The following is a 16,692-nucleotide window of genomic DNA, read 5'->3' as shown; positions in this document are numbered from 1 at the left end:
TGTGTAGGTGCCATGGTTCCATTTTTCAGCTGTTCCTTGGGGGCAAGGACCTTTGTAAGGGGAGGGTAATGTCGCGACCCTGTTGGGGACTCGGTCAGGTTGCGTCATTCCCGGCGCTCCGGCCAATCGGACGGGACATGGGAGGGTCTGGCCGGGGTAGCATGACGTAGTTCCGGTTGTTGTGTGGTTTACCGAGTGAGCTGGGAATACCGTGTCCGACGCTGTTGTGTTTCGCTAAATCAAAGGATCTCTGCTCTGCAACTAATCGGCTCAGCGTGTTGAGTAATTCACCACGCCCGGACGTTACAGTATTTTGAAATATGTCTCTCTCTCCATCAGCTTCAATCTTTGAGCTCAAACTTACACTTACAGCTACAGTTTCTGTGCTGCAACTTATCAAACTCTCACTTGTGTTTTTCCCTTTAGTGAGACTTCTCCTTGGGCGAGACTTGTGAAGCAATAACAAACATACCAGATGAAGGTTTTCTCTATAAAGTTCTGTTCATGAAATCGGATAATTACTACCTGAGCATGGCTAAAGCGAGCAAGGTTGGTCACGTTGGTACAAATGCATGGGACAGAAAATGAAAATACCAAAGTTACACTTTCAAAAGTGATGATGTGTCAGTGTTGTGTTTTCATCTTGCGTCTGCTGCCCCCTGGTGGATGCAAAATCTGTCAATGCATGTAGTATATTACAGTATAATTGTAATCAAACTCTAAACAAGAGGGTCCAGCATTTAATCTTTAACTCACTTGTCCTTTTTGTGTGTTTTGGGGCATTCTGCAGAGTTTTCTTGGACTAAATCCCCGTCCGTTGTTGACTGATTTTTTATTTTTTTTCATCCGACACATATGAAAACACACCTTTGCATATCGTTGAGCTGCCAGCTGTATTTATTAGAGGGTTGTTTACTAAAAATATAACTCGATATCAAAAGTGTAGCGGCATAAGTCCGTGCATGCAGCGTGTGCCATTAGAGAACTGCATCTTGGGACAAAGGGGATTGAGGGATCTTGATTCTCTTACTTAAAAGGACTAATTTTGTCTGTCTTGATTCCTCGAGAAAGCGGAAAACAAGGTTCCGTTATGGAGCGACCGTCCCACCCTTTCTTGTATCCTCCTCTCTGGCTCGTTTTGAGCGTTCATCATACAAAGGGATACAAACCAGGACGGGCGACACTGCCGTCAACTTTTCAAGGACAAAAGACTGAATTGTATTTTGTATTCATTAAGCTGCAAAAGGAACACACGGGAGTGACTGGACACCACCTTGAAGAACGTAAGACTGAAAGATGGGAGCCTCACAAATCCTGCCCCCCCCCACTGTACATAGCTTCACTTGGTTCAGCCAACAATCTGTTTCATTTCCACCTCTCGGTCACTAATATGCAAGGGCGTAACCATGGTGTAGACATTGGGGGGGGGGGGGGCACTCTTGATTATTATGCACAAAATTGATTTATCTCGTTTACAAAATTTGCAGCAGAATTCCAAGAAAAAAGAAAAGCCATGTTCATTTTTTTTTCATGCGTCTCAAAATATCTGTGCACGTGCCTGTTGTTACCAAATCATGATGGAACTACCTGCTGTCAGACTGGTAACGACAGGCCAGTCTGTGATGCTCAGGTGTCCGGAGGGGAAGTTGCATTTTAAATGTTAATGTAATAATGCTTTGTTTCCCACAAATTAGACACAAAAAAGCTTTTCTCTTTCTTTTTTTTTAAACCCTCAATGTCTGGCCTTCTCCCTTGTCAGCTAAACTGGATACTGCCACCGATGTGATCGCCGAGAACCTGGGAAAGCCGTGGCGCAGGCTGGGCCGGAAGCTGGGTTTGACCGACGTCAAGCTGGATTCGGTCTCCGCGAGGCACACGGACCTGGAGGAGACGGCCAGGGAGATGCTGAAGGAGTGGCGGAAGAGTCGGGGGGCCGCGGCCCGAGCGTCGGATCTGGTGGAAGCTCTGAGGCGCTGCGACCTAAACCTGACTGCCGACAAAGTGGTGGACAAACTTTCAACCCCCTGACGCGGACGGGTTGTTTAACAGATGACGCATGAACTCCGGGAGAGAAAAGGGAGATTTGATTAACCTTTTTTGAGAAAGCAATAAATAAAAATCACAAAAGGTCACAAAAAAAAGTTGGGCTAATGGTGTTCTGTTTCGTTAATTCTTCTTGATTGGATTAAATCCTGATCAGAGCCTAAAAACTGGGATTTCAAAGCAAATCTGATCCTGAAGATTCAGATTAGGGAATCCAGTCCCACCTTTGAATAAAAGACTGCTGAACCCAATAAAAGCTGTTGAGTGTTTCTAAACTTTATTGGGAAATCTGGAACCAGTTTGATCCTAAAAATCAGGCTTACCCCGATCCCACCTGTTATGACCCAGAGTGTCATAATAAAGTGCAGCTCTCCTCCCTGCCTGAGGGGGTTGCTGTTATATTTCGCCTTGCTCTGTGTCTGTTCTTCTTTGCAGTTGATTGGACGTCTGTGTATAAAAGGGATCCTGTGAGAGCCAGCCCGGTATCTTCTTTTGCCGGTCTCTCCAGCTTCCTACCGGGCCATGCTGCACCCCGTGGATTTTTGGGTGGTGGTGGTGGTGGGGGGGGGGTGAGAAGCCTTTTTGTTTGTTCATGTTTTCTCCTGGTTTCGGGTAGGGAGATAGGTAAAACACTTGTATTTGGTTTGTTTCTTTGTGTGTTCTAGGGAAGGTAGGGGACCTGCACAGATTGTTTTGTTTGTTGCTTTGGGCCACGCTCACCCTGAGGTTCATGACCTCGAACTGAAATAAATACCCCTTGTGAATGATAACGCCGCAGCATTGATCCTAATTTGGGAGGTGGGGAGACTCTTGTGTATGCTTTTTCCGGCTCCCCTAAGCCGGGCGTAACAGGGGACCTGCACATATGTTTTTTTTGGGCCACGCTCACTCTGAAGGGAGCTCATGACCGCGTACTTACAATACGTAACGATCGTAAATGATAATGCTGCGGCATTGGTCCTAATTTGGGAGGTGGGAAGACTTTTGTATGCTGCCCTCTGGCTCCCTTAGGCCGGGGGTAACATCACCTCAGAGGTGGATTTGAGGGAGAACACGTGTAAAAGTTTGAACAGCCTAACTAACTGCTCCCAAAGCTCTTTGTTTGATACAGATATAGTTACTCTAGAAGCTTGAATGCAAGTGGCAGCGTAGATGTCGAAGTACATACGAAGGGGACATTGTCATCTTGAATGTCACCCTTTGGTTTGTGGACTGCAGCTACAAAGCCTTGAGTTTGTAGACTTTGTGGTTGTCATCAGACAACATAAGTTACCGTATTTGGAATGTGGAGGAGACGTATAGAGACGTATAGAGACGGCGTATACATCACTGGTAGCAGCAGCAAGCTGTGAATCACAGTAAGCCCCCCCTAAATCATTCTCCACTTCGTCTATTCTTAACCTTCAATGGACGTTGATGTTTCCAGTGAACACCATGCTGCATTGAAGAAGAATTGTAACTGGAGATTGAGACCATGAAAGACTGAATGCGGTGTTAACTTTAGTGTTTGAGGTGCTGTTAATCAGCACTTTGAGCTAAGCTAAGCTAATCAGCAGCTCACTGCGGTTTCATATATTGTATAGATTCTGCCCACAAGGAAATACCAGTTTGCTTCCCGAAATGCCAAACTATTCATTATAAAAAGGTGTTTTCTGACTTGGCATAAAATCCAAAGAATAGTAATAAGATGCTTTATTTTTGGATCAAAAGATATACAATTGTTGACATTGTTTTATGTGACATGAGGATCGAAATGAAAGGGTATTTTTAAGTGAACATCTTAATCTACAAAGTGCCCATGCCTTTTGTCACTCCATTATCAAACAGTAGAAGCAGCGGGCTGCAAAACACCTCATGTGTTTCATCGCTGTGCTCATGATGTCATCAGGGAGGCGGGGCAAAGCTCAATTGCAGTTTCTGCAGAATGGAGAAAACGCGTCATTCGGATGGAGTCTCAAGAGGGACTGGTCATAATAAGTCAAGTCACATTAAGTGTCTCAAATCAACACTCATGCCTGTATACACAAAGTTTTGTATTTTTGTTCTGACCAGCTGCCCTCACAAGGTGTTTACTGTTGAATACAGTATTCCCCCAATTGGCCCTTACTACTTTGTTATATCACTGAAGTTTGACCCTCTTGCTCATATATCTGCTGCGCTGAGGCTTGTAGGTCAGAAACGCCTACTGTCTTACGAGTGCTAAAATGTGACCAGATGCATTGTAAAGCATTTTACCGTATATCAATTAGGATTACTATCACAATGCTGGCATACTACATATATCGGAATATACTTCATTTCTACTAGATTTTGATAGTGAGAGACGGACAGGGGCTATGATACATAGCACAGTCCCCATGATGACTAGACTCAAACCTGGGCTTCTTCTGCCGTGAGTCCAAAAGGGCACAGGCTGCATCCAGTGGGGCAGCAACAGAAGGAAGTGCAGTCCTACCACATGACTTCTTCAGATATATATATATATATATATATAAGGCCTCTTTTAGTATAAATGGACTATGGGGAATTAAGTTTTACTGTGGTTTTGTGTCTTTAAACATTTGCATAAACTTACAGCACTGGTACAGCCTGTTGAGCCTGGTGATGTCACTCTGGCTCATCTGGGTGGCCTGGCCCAAGGACACGTTGCTGTTAGGAATGGGCACCATGGTGGGCTGGTTGTTCTTGGAGAAGGCGTACCTGGAGAGTCAGCGGCGCCACAACGCATGGCGGGTTAGGATTGAGTTTCAATGGAAACAACCCCTGGTGCATCTAGGGAATTTGGTTCTTTAATATGTCATGTGGTTATGTTTAAGAGCTGATCCCTGTTGGTTCTGCTGCTTCCCCAGAGTCCCTAATGAGTTAACCAGTAGCTGTAACTCCTACAGGAAATACAAGCTCATTATGTGGTAATGATGAGAAACGGACAAAGAAACACTAGAAAGTCCTAACATCTCCACAGTGATAGGAGCTACATAAAAAGGGAAATGTTAGAACTAAATGACACAGACATGTCATCCATACTTCTCGTATTGCATGACGGAGCCGTAGTCGTAAGCAGTTCCCTGATTCAGGGTGGCAATCTTGTCGAAGTTGTGCCACTTGCCTGCGGGATGAGAGTATACATTCATTTAAAATTACAGACATTTCCCGCTTCAAAGATAAGTGAGAATATTAATATGTCTGTCCCTCAAACATGATCTCAATTGGTTTTGGCAAGTTTTTTAGAGTGCCAAAATTGTAACAATCAGTTCTCACCCTCACCAGTACATGTATGCTTTAACCATCTATTGGTCTTGAGTCCAGTCTGCAGTGAATTATTTTTTCCAGACAAAATGTAGTTAATGGGTTTTTAATTTCTCTTGGCTTGAGAAGCCGCGGGTTTAGCCCGACGCTCACAAGATAAATCCCCCCCCCCCCGAGAGCGAATGAAAACGACAATCCACATGGCCAAACCTCTCGTCAAATTGGCTGTTTTCACATTGATCTGAGCGCACAGTAGGCCTTTTTGATCTTTTTATCCTCAAACAATGAAATGGCCTCTGCTTCCAAGACGACCCCCAAAGACTTCAAACGACCAGTCATGGAGCAGTCAGGGAAGCTGCCTCACCGTCGATGATGTTTTCCCACTGCACCCTGATGTAGTCGTCCCTGTCGGAGCGGGTCTGCTCGTGGTTGAAGCCCAGGGCGTGGAGCAACTCGTGCTGGACGGTGCCGTAGTACAGGCAGCCCTGACGGCTCAGAGACACAGTCTGAGCGCCGCCCTGACGACCCACGGACGAGTAGCAGCTGTTGGCGCACAGAAAACACGGCAGGATGGAGAAATCGTGCAGAATATCGGCGTGTAGGATTGTGTCGTGTTCAAAAATGAAGAAACTCCAGACGGACAGAAGACATCTTGGATTGGAAAGGTAAAATCAAAAGTATTTAGTAAAGGGAAAGGTATTGTAATAAAAAGAACATCTCGGCTGAGGATCTGCTGGTTTCTGCCATGAACAGACCACAGAGAAGCTCTGACTACCCCGTAGTGCTGTCTCTTGTTTCCACCAACCAAGAACTATGGGTACACAGGTATTTATACAGGTCAGTAAAGGTGTGAAAGGCCTTGTCCAGGCCCCTGGTCATGTGACGCCTCCTGGTGCGGTCAAGTTGACTAGTTATTTACAGAATATGGTGGTGCAATGAGGTATTTCACTGGACGGTGCGTTCGACGTATCTCGGATTTTCCAAAGTTTCTCGGTCAATATAAGTGGTGCTATCAAGTATCGCATGCATGCATTTTGGTTGATTACACTAGATTTAATACAATCATAGCCGTGCATTGGTATTATTCTATTGACTAGCGTCAAACAAATGGAGGGCGGTTGAAGGTGTCGAACGTTGGAGGGTAAGGATGAGTTGTGACGCCTACCCCTCCCTGGACTCGATGCTCAGCCACTCGTTGTCTCCGTTCTGGTAGGGCCTGAAACGGATGCAGGACATCAAGGAGAAGGACTCCAGTCCACGAATGATGATGGACTGCTCTCGGGAGGCTGACAGTGGAAATATGACAGGTTGAAAATATCTCCTGCTGCAGGGCTTTAACTTCACCTGAATGATTTATGTTGTGTAATGTTAATTAAACTGCACAATGCACTTTGTCACTGACAGCCTCGGGTTGTTATTATAAGTATCCCTTTTAGGTCCTCACAGAGAAATAAAACATTTTTGTTCCCATAAGTCAACTGATGAGGTTGTGCAAAAAAATTCCTAGGGAAGGGACTGAAAAAAGAATGAACGTTAAAGAAAGACTCCCTGCTCACAGTAGTCGTTGGCGATGTAGTAGGGGATGTAGACCTTTCCATCGGTCCACTTCTTCCACAGGCAGTCTCTGGAGGTGCAGGGGTCTGCGTTCCTCTCGGCCTCAGACTTGATAGCAATGTCGCCTCCGATCAGGATGGGCTCGTCCGAGTCGGGGTCTGCGAGAGCACCGCGGGTGTTGGGGGGTCAGGTGGATTCACGCAGCAGTTTATTATTCCGTACAGATTGTGCAACGGTTTAGTTGTACGGTGTTGTTGTTGTTAATGTTGTTGTGGTGTTGCAGGGGCAACCCATTCTTGCAAAAAAAAATGTTGCATTCAATGGTACCCTTCTTTTGTGTCAATATGTCGGATGATATGGCCTCTGCAACAAAACGGTTAAGTTGGGGAAAAGCTTTACTCACTGCGGTCTCTGTTAGCTCTCTCCAGCAGCTCGCTCACAGAAAGCTCCCTGGAGGCTTCCTCCTCAGCGGTAGCAACATCTGCACAACATGGGAGACAGCAACAGCTGGACTATAGGTAGCTGAGTGAGCTCAAATATATATGTGTGTCTGAGTGTGTATATATATATATAAAGGGCTTTCATTTCGTTCTTACCTTTCTGTAATCGTCCACAGCAACATGGAAAAAGAAGGGCCAAATATATTAGGATTTTTCTTTTTCTGTAATTAACACTTAAATACGCTTAAATTGTACTTATAATGGCACTTTTCTATAACATGTTTTGAAACTGCTTATTTGATGAACATTGTACTTTCTTACTGTTACTGTTCTTATTGTTACCTGGTCTTCTGAGTTTGTATCTCTATGTGGAAATGCACTTATTGTACGTCGCTTTGGATAAAAGCGTCAGCTAAATGACATGTAATGTAATTATTAGGTTGATACTTAAAAATCCCGAGCCCAAAATCGCAAATTAAGAATTTCCCTCAGAGGGCCAGAGAGACACCTCAAAACGGCATATATGAATAGATAGGAAATACAAATACATTTAAATAGAAATCAAAAAGGAATAATTAATGATGAAACTATGCCTGAATGTGTTCAAGTTCAAAATATATCTGTGCTAGTACTTGATAAATCATTAAATATTTACCACTATTCTCTATATCTATCTCTCTTCCTGGACAATGTTCTTTACAAGGTGTGGCTGCAACCCTAAAAAAACCATTTCATTTTAAAGTGTTGATTGTTTAAATTTTAGGTTGTTGGAACTTGTTTTTTGAGGGTCCCCCTTTTTTTGCCACATTTATGATATTAACTTCCAATTGCGCTGTTTGGAGCCTTTGTGTCCATGTCGTGGAATATTTTACCTCGGCCCAGCAAGAGGACACCAGCAGCAGGCTCACGAGAGACCAAGAGGAGACCAACATGGCTGCAACTGACCTGCAGCGACCACAGAGCGCGAGGACGGTGAGGAAAGAGATGAACTGAAAACATTACTCGCACTGAGGAAAAAATTACAAAGTCATATAAGTTATGTGATATATTATTCCGGTGGGGTTCTTACCTGAATGTCTTAACAGAGAGTAAGTGTCCTGCTGTTACCCATTGCCAGTCTTATATACAGTCCAGGTAATAATGATCAACATGATATAACAGTATGCAAACACCACAGCACACCTTTATCACTAAAAATGGCAAATCCTGCAGTTGTGCATCTCGTGTGAAGCACTTTAATAGTCCCAGGTGTGTCAACTTGTGGTGCCAGCTTTTTGTGTGCAGATGTTGTAATAGTTGAATATATCCCAAGGTTCATCATTTGTGTAGTTTCAAAAAGCAAATTCTGAGGAAACAAAGCAATATGTTAACTCTATATATATAATCACATTGTAAATACTACCTATACACTCAAATGTCATTTGAAAATGGTCACCTTATTCACCTGTGGTGAAGATGACATTGTTATATCACTCTACTGCACTGTTCCTTTAGCCCAATAAAATATAATGTATTAATACATATAGAAATGGCCTGCATTGTTGTGCACAACAAAGAACAATTCTTAATCATACTCAAAATGTTCAAGCTCACCACAAGTGTTTTCCCACTTGCATTCTGGGATAAGAAGATTGACAACACAGTGATAAGTGATAAGAGCTGTTTTAACTCACTAAATGCTAAGGAAAGGACCTTCGATGCTTCCCTACTTAGTTTTTCAAAGAGGTGAAGCAATCGTGGTAAGGAATAGACATTAGAAGGTCATTTGTGTTGACTATTTGAATCCAGCATAGGCCGACTCTATAGATATACTACTATATGAGTTACATGTGATAAATTGTGCTACAAGAGCCAGTTGTTGGGTTTTGGCAAATGCACAAAAAAAGAAGACTGTTGTGTAATCTTTGGAATGGTGTTCCGGTCCGACTCACGTCGTGACAGATCCACTTCCTCCCGAAGGTATTGGATGGGGTCTAGCTTGAGTGGCACGTCACATAAGATTCCTAATAACCCAAAGCAGTACTTGCTTAATCTATAAATCTCCATTGATTCCCCTGTCCCCAATTTGCCCATCGCAACAAATTTTGGAGCAAGAAACTACATTGATGGAGTCCACTTTTCTTTTGTTTTTGAGAATTGTATAAATACCCCTGGATACCGGTGATATGTGTTCAACATTACAACATTTTTGCAATGGGTGTGAGGACATCTTGTATAATCCCGCTATCGTCCTGATTCCCTTAAAACCTCTTTAAACATGTCATGTTGGAGAGCCTGAGTTCAGGAAACATCGTTCACCCTTTCTGAAGGAAAAAATAAAAATAAAAAACCCACGCAGCTCTTATCAGTGTGGGACACCTGACCCACTGTTATCAATCTGCCCCCCACGCCCCTCCTGCCCATAATAGGAAACTGAGGAGATAAGGCCAGGCAGACACACTCTGTACGCGGCTAGTGGGGACGGTTCATTGCACCCACAGCTATCAGGCCCAATACATTTAATATAACTCAATGTATTCTCATTGTGCAAGCTGTGCTTTTTACACATTTATTTGTACTTCTAAATACACATTGTAACCGCTAAACCGCTAAACCATTTTTTGTCACGGTTTGGCCTTGTATGTATCCTGTTTTATTTTGTAGTTTTATGTCTCTTGTTCCTGGGGTTAGCCTCACTTCCTGCCTTGTCCTGTGATTGTCTGCAGTGCCTGATTGTTTCCACCTGTGTCCAATCACCTGCACCTCCCTTGTGTATTTAAGCCCTGTGTGCCTGGTACCCGCGTCATTACATGTTGTTTAATGTCCCCTGGTGAGTGTGCATGTTTCTGTTGGCTTTTGTCCCCGTTTTGGGAATTCTTTAAATAATACCCTTTTAGAAATCTGCATTTGAGTCCTCCCTCCATACCTGCACCACCTGGCCTATGACATTTTTTGCAAAAATAATTATTTGTTGAGATATACATAAAACACAAAACTTCATATCTCTTACAAAAGCAAATACTTTGGGGAAAATAATTTGAACTTTTCTATTTTTGCATGAAGAATTTATACACAAACACCACCTTATTTTATTTATACACAAACACCCCACACCGACTTCACACTGAAGTGCTGCACACGTAGGACACTGTTATCCAAAGTCTTTGGCATTATCATTTAGAGCCAGCTGTGAAACACAAATGCAGTTAGTTTATCATCAGTACACTCAAAAGTGTAGTTTGTTTTTTAATTGCCAAGACACAAGCGGTTTTTTAAAAATGTTATTGCTTACAATAAAAGCAGATTGCTGCTTGAAAAAAAAATTCTCACACTTTATTGCAAAAGATTATGTCTTATAATCCACATTAGACCAAGTAATTAGATCAAATCGCGAGCTGGAAGTGATTCAGAATGCCAGAATGCTGAATGAATGGACCTCCAGGGACACGGCCGAGTCCCCTGCTGAGGACGTCACTTCGACTTACGGGACTGCTGGCGTGTACTCTGACAAAGACGATATCGGTTGGTTGTGACCTGCCCGGGGTTCTAAATGGATCGGACCATTGAACTGTGAGTCAGACTTTATTTTGTGTGTGTGTGAATTTTTATTTTTTTACAGCTTCTTCTATTGTTTTTGATTGTTATTTATATTGCCCCCAAAAGGGTAAATATTAGAGTCAGTAGTCACAGTCAGTAAACTCTAACTTCTAATGTGCAACTGGCTGCTATTAAGGCTTTGATACTTATATTAAAATACGTTCCTTTTTTAAATATTTAGTCGTTCAGACGTTTTAAAGGTGCTAATCCCACTTGGCATCATACCAGAATAAATACATGAATGACTGAATATATGCTTAGAAAACCTACACAGGTGTGATGGAAGAATACAAAGGGAGGAGTGTGTGTCCATTGAACGTGTCTTTATTGTCGGATCTTTAGCTAACGTGCAGATGAGTTCACATCTGTTGCTGCAGCTGTTCAGAGAGCAGTAGGAGACGATCTTGGTCCTTCTGCGTCCTGTCAGGACATCTGGGCAGCCTTCTTCTGTAACAGGGGACAGCACAGAGGATCAGGTCAAAAAGTGAGTGATGGTGTAACATGGATATTCACACAGGGCTCATGTGGACACTCACAGCAGCTGTAGAGCGTGTTGAGCCTGGCGATGTCGTTGCGGCTCATCTCCTTGGCGTTGCCTAAGGACACGTTGGCGTTGGGGATGGGGACCATGGTGGGCTGGTTGTTCTTAGAGAAGGCGTACCTGCAAGAGGACGCGGGCCGTTAAAGGGGGAACAGAAGTGCATGCTACACATGATGACCCAAAGCAGGGCAGAGGTGGAGCCATTTGGTCTCACTTGTGGTACTGCATGACAGAGCCGTAGTCGTAGGGAGTTCCCTGGTTCAGGGTGGCGATCTTATTAAAGTTGTGCTCCATTCCTGGTAAAAAAGAAGAGGAAATCTAGTTGGCATTAAAGTTACATTGCTTGGTTTGCGTTCACTCCGACTGGTTCTATAACAGCAGTGACCCAATGAGCTCCTGCTTCCTGGAGGGTCAATGATTTGTTCAGAAAGTGGTGTTGTGCCTCTTTCCGTCCACTAGGGTTCACCAGAGAGCAACCATACTGCCACTCAAAAGCAGGAGATTAAAACAAAATTCATTGCATTCATCATTTCTTAATCCGGAACAAATTTGAACATGCATGTTTTCTGTAGAAGTGAATGCTTTCAGGAAGCTACCCAGTGTTTTAAAGTCACTGACAGACGTGAAAGAGCCGGCAGCTCCTTTTCAAAATGAATGCATAGTCTGCAGCTCACTGGCTCTCCTCTTTACTATACGAGAAGAACAAATAGCTGCATTACCAGACACGACGTTCTGCAGCATGACTCTGATGTGGTTGTCCCTGTCGGAGCGGGTCTGCTCGTGGTTGAAGCCCAGAGCGTGGAGCAGCTCGTGCTGGACGGTGCCGTGGTACAGGCATCCGCTGCGGGCCAGAGACACCACCTGCTTCCCACCACGACGGCCGACGTAGGACCAGCAGCTGGACGGGGTCAGAGATGGGTGGATGGATACAGAATGTCTGTCAAAGTGGCAAATACACCAGCTACGTACTGAGCAGGTAGCTACATGAGCTATCAGAATAGATCACGTACCTGCCTTCTCAGCGTGGGGTTTGTTAGATAACTTAAAAAGAGAAGCCTGGATGGGGACTGTAACAAGTCTGGGTTCTGGGGGAGGGGTTCCGGAAATGAAGAAGACTGCAAGGTTGGTTATGAGTTTGGATTTTTATTGTTTTTGTTCTGCTCGCTGACGTCTCTCGGTCGCTACGTTCAGTCCCGTTGGCCCCCGTTCTCCCGTCACAATCAGGTTCTACCTGATTATCATTGTTCTCACCTGGCGCCGTTCCCTGAGCCGCTCCCCCTCTTTCTCCTCTGCAGCCGAGCAAAAACCACGCCCGCCACCACATACCCCCACCGCCCGACTTAGGCCGGGGGCGGCTCCCCGGCCTATGGCCCGCCTTGAAGTTAAAAGGCTGTAAAGCCAGATACCACCGAGCGATCCGGGCGTTGGTATCCTTCATGCGGTGGAGCCATTGGAGCGGGGCGTGGTCCGAACAGAGGGTGACCACCGTGCTGTACCTGGCCTCCCTCCTCGGACAAAACGGCCCCCAGCCCCCTGTCCGATGTGTCGGTCTGCAGAGTAAAGGGGAGAGAAAAGTTAGGGGTGTGGAGGAGCGGTTCCCCACAGAGATTCTGTTTTACCTTCTCAAACGCCCGCTGGCGCTGCTCCGACCACTGGACCGGATCTGACGTACCCTTCCGGGTCAGGTCGGTCAAGGGGTCTTTTAATCGTAATGTAAACAAAACAACCAAAGTGTGTGTGTGTTGTAGGGTACTTGGTGTGTCCCTAACTCCCTCCTTATCAGACTTGTGTTTGCATGCTCGGCACATCCTGCTTCCCCTCTGACCTTGAAATCTTCAGCAACACAGGGCAATGATTCTCCAACTTAGCACTACGAAAAAGCTTTTGATTATCAGGTTAGAGGAGGAGAGACATGCTACAAACTACATGAAGTTACAGATAAAAGTCAACGTCACACTGGCTCTTAAAGTAGACCGGTCAGAAATAGAATTGTAGAACATGAAGCTTTGTGGATAAAGTGCACCGTTTGACCCAAACTGCATCATCATCATCATCTAAAAGAGATTAAGTAATACTGGTGGGGAGCAAGGTGCTTAATAACTCGGCTGAGGTGTAAATAAATGCACTATTTGACCTCCTGACCCCGTCTTTGTGACTAGCGGCTTCATATGTGAGGCAGGAGGCCGAGCGGCCTTTTCATTTCCACTACTCTTGTTCACGAGCACCACTGTGCTGGTTTGTTACGTTTGTCTGAGCGGACCTCCTGACCGTGCTCAGTGGCATTTTCTCCTGGAAGCACAAGTCACGTTATTCCTTCCAATGAACTGGAATTTTTAAAGCTTCAATTTACAGCACAAACAAAGTGACGTCATTTTCCATCTCAGTGTCTTTCTTTTTCGTCGAAAGCAGAAAAAAACGTATTCTCACTGCATAAAGTCCCCGCTCAAATAATTAATCTGACCACCATCGAAGAGCATGACGGGCGGCCACATAAACGCTCAAGGCCACTCTTCAATGTTTTCTGCCACTCGCAATCTCTGAATATCTGAAAACATTATGGAAAGGTTTGTTAGTATTGTAGCGACCCTGTTGGGGACTCGGTCAGGTTGCGTCATTCCAGGCGCTCCGGCCAATCGGACGGGACGTGGGAGGGTCTGGCCGGGGTAGCATGACGTAGTTCCGGTTGTTGTGTTGTTGTGTGGTTTACCGAGTGAGCTGGGAATACCGTGTCCGACGCTGTTGTGTTTGGCTAAATAAAAGGATCTCTGCCCTGCAACTAATCGCCTCAGCGTGTTGAGTAATTCACCACGCCCGGACGTTACATTGGTGTCAGAAGTGTCTTCGTACGGACGATATCGTTGAACCCGGTGGAAAGCTAGCGGTTAGCCTGCTGTGGGCATGGATCGTGTCGGCGGGACGAGCGGCTACGTTACGGTAAAGGAAGAGAGGAAAGAAGCGGAGGAGGGAGCTAGCGGGTGGTCGAAAGACATGGCCAGAAGTTTCGACGGGGCTACTAGGGGCGCGAGGGCTCGTTTGAGAGAGTCTGCAGTGAGGATGGCTAGGGACGCTGGCATCAGTCCCGCAGCGGATTTTCCCGCGGTTACTCCGGGGAATGTAGCGTCAAACTACAATGGCGGCGCCCATCGCTCGGCAGTCCCTACGGTAAAAACACCGAAATACGACGGTAGGACGCCATGGGAGGCTTTCCTGGCTCAATTTGAATTGCTGTCGCATGCAGGGGAATGGTCCAATGAGACTAAGGCACTTCAGCTGGCGCTGTGTCTCACGGTGGATGCGCTGTCATGCCTGCTGCTGCTGAGCCCCGAAGACAGACGTTGTTACCCAGCGCTGGTAGGGTCGTTCCAGAGGCGGTCAAACTCCTGCGGAATGAACTAAACAATCGCTGCAGAAGACCGGGAGAGCCGCTGCGGGCGTTGGCAAACGATGTGGAAAGTTTGTCACGGAGGGCTTATGCCCACATGCCCCCTGAAGTGCAGAACGAGCTGGCGCGGGACCAGTTCATCAGGGCACTTGTTCCCACGGAGCTGCGTGTCCAGGTCCAGCTGCAGCACCCACAGTCGTTGCAAGCAGCTTTCGAGTTGGCTGCGGAGAGAGAGAATGTGTGGGGTACAGCGCCTGGAGGCTACCATAGTGAGGGAGCACCTATGGCCAGGGCGGCGATGGCGGTCCCTCCAGAGGCAGAGAAACCATCGTGGGTTACGGAAGTGACTGAACTGATCAGGGCGGTGTCACTACAACAATCGCACCGGCCGCGACCCAGTGTCTGCTGGGGGTGCGGGCAACCAGGGCATTTGGCCAGAGAGTGCCCCAAACCAAACAAGTACCAGGGAAACGGCCCGGGGTCCGCATAGAAGAGGATACGCGGACCGCGGCCGTAACCCCGCCCACAGCGCCACGAGCCTCGGCAACAGAAGAGGGAGCCCAGCAGCACAGCCGGGGGAGCCAGGCCCTACTTTCCCCAGGGGAAGATGACAACGCCAGCATGGAGCCCGTCGTTGCGGTGGGGCGCACTGGGGAAGGTGACTCGTGCTATGTTCCGGTTACCGTGGAAGGACTGCCCTGCTTGGCACTGGTGGACACAGGTTCGACAGTAACTCTGGTAAGACCAGACATGATCACAGACTGGACTCATCTTGACCCCACCTCAGTGCGACTTCGCACTGTTACCGGAGAGCTGGCACCCCCCCGCCTGCCCACGCGAGTCATCTAGGGTCTTTCTCCCGGACGTCCACACCATGAGCCGTGCAGTGGAGGCGCCAGCAGCGATAAAGGAGGTGTGGAGAAAGAACTGTGTCGGCCTGCAGCCACAGCAGCAGGAGCAGCTGTGGCACCTTCTCCTGGATTTCCAAGGCAGTTTCGCCAAGAGCGAGGATGAAATAGGGCAAACTCACCTAGTGCAGCATGAGATTGACACAGGGGACGCGCGTCCCATCAAGTGCCGCCCACGCCACCTGCCGATGGCTCGTCAACAGGCTTGTGATGACGCAGTCACCAACATGCTCCAGGCAGGTGTCATCGAGCCGTCCGACAGTCCCTGGGCAGCAGCAGTGGTCATGGTCCCCAAGAAGACACAAGGATGGCGACTCTGTGCGGACTGCAGGCCAGTAAATGGGGTGACCAAGAAGGATTCTTATCCACTGCCCCGCATTGACGAGTCCCTAGACCTGGTCTCCGGGTCGTTGTGGTTTTCGTCCTTGGATCTCCGCAGCGGATATTACCAGGTGCCACTGGCCCCGGAGCCCCGTCCCAAGACTGCTTTCTGCACCGGGCGGGGGCTGTGGCAGTTTAAGGTTCTCAGTTTTGGACTTTGTAATGCCCCTGCCACTTTTGTAAGACTGATGGACAAAGTACTGGCGGGGATCCCCCGGCAGCAGTGCCTGGTCTACCTGGATGACATTCTGGTCCATGGTAGAACATTCGAACAAGCCCTGGCGTCGCTGCGGTTGGTGCTGGAAAAAATAAGAGCGGCAGGCCTGAAACTGCATCCGGAGAAGTGCCATTTCTTGCAGAGGGAGGTGTCTTTTTTGGGGCACTGTGTAGGTGGCGAAGGCATTGGCACCATGCGAGAGAAGGTGCAGGCCGTCGCAGATTGGCCCACCCCCACCCCCACCAACCAGAAACAGTTGAAGAGCTTTCTTGGCCTGGCCTCGTACTACAGGAGGTTTGTGCGGGGGTTTGCTGGCACTGCTGCACCCCTGTTCCATCTGCTGCAAAAGGACCAAGAGTTTTCCTGGACGGAGCAATGCCAGGCGGCATTCAACATCCTGCGGT

General features: G+C 46.8%; 1 protein-coding gene and 1 long non-coding RNA gene across 2 annotated transcripts; both read right to left on the bottom strand.

Annotated features, from left to right (window-relative positions):
- Positions 1–3,708: 3,708 nt before the first annotated feature.
- On the bottom strand, positions 3,709–8,218 carry LOC119195414 (hatching enzyme 1.2-like). Its single transcript, XM_062562082.1, has 8 exons — positions 8,156–8,218; positions 7,247–7,307; positions 6,846–7,001; positions 6,455–6,575; positions 5,654–5,832; positions 5,068–5,149; positions 4,619–4,743; positions 3,709–3,960 (listed from the first exon to the last, which is right to left on the bottom strand). Coding segments are annotated over exons 1-8 (786 nt in total). The 5' UTR covers positions 8,216–8,218; the 3' UTR covers positions 3,709–3,958.
- Positions 8,219–12,168: 3,950 nt separating this feature from the next.
- On the bottom strand, positions 12,169–15,232 carry LOC134127357 (uncharacterized). The gene is made up of 3 exons (XR_009956073.1): positions 13,020–15,232; positions 12,411–12,950; positions 12,169–12,298 (listed from the first exon to the last, which is right to left on the bottom strand). It is a non-coding gene; the product is annotated as an uncharacterized LOC134127357 (long non-coding RNA).
- Positions 15,233–16,692: the final 1,460 nt, after the last annotated feature.

Source organism: Pungitius pungitius, chromosome 4, assembly GCF_949316345.1.
Source record: "Pungitius pungitius chromosome 4, fPunPun2.1, whole genome shotgun sequence".
Classification (NCBI taxonomy): domain Eukaryota; kingdom Metazoa; phylum Chordata; class Actinopteri; order Perciformes; family Gasterosteidae; genus Pungitius; species Pungitius pungitius.
This window is presented reverse-complemented; position numbering and strand designations above follow the sequence as displayed.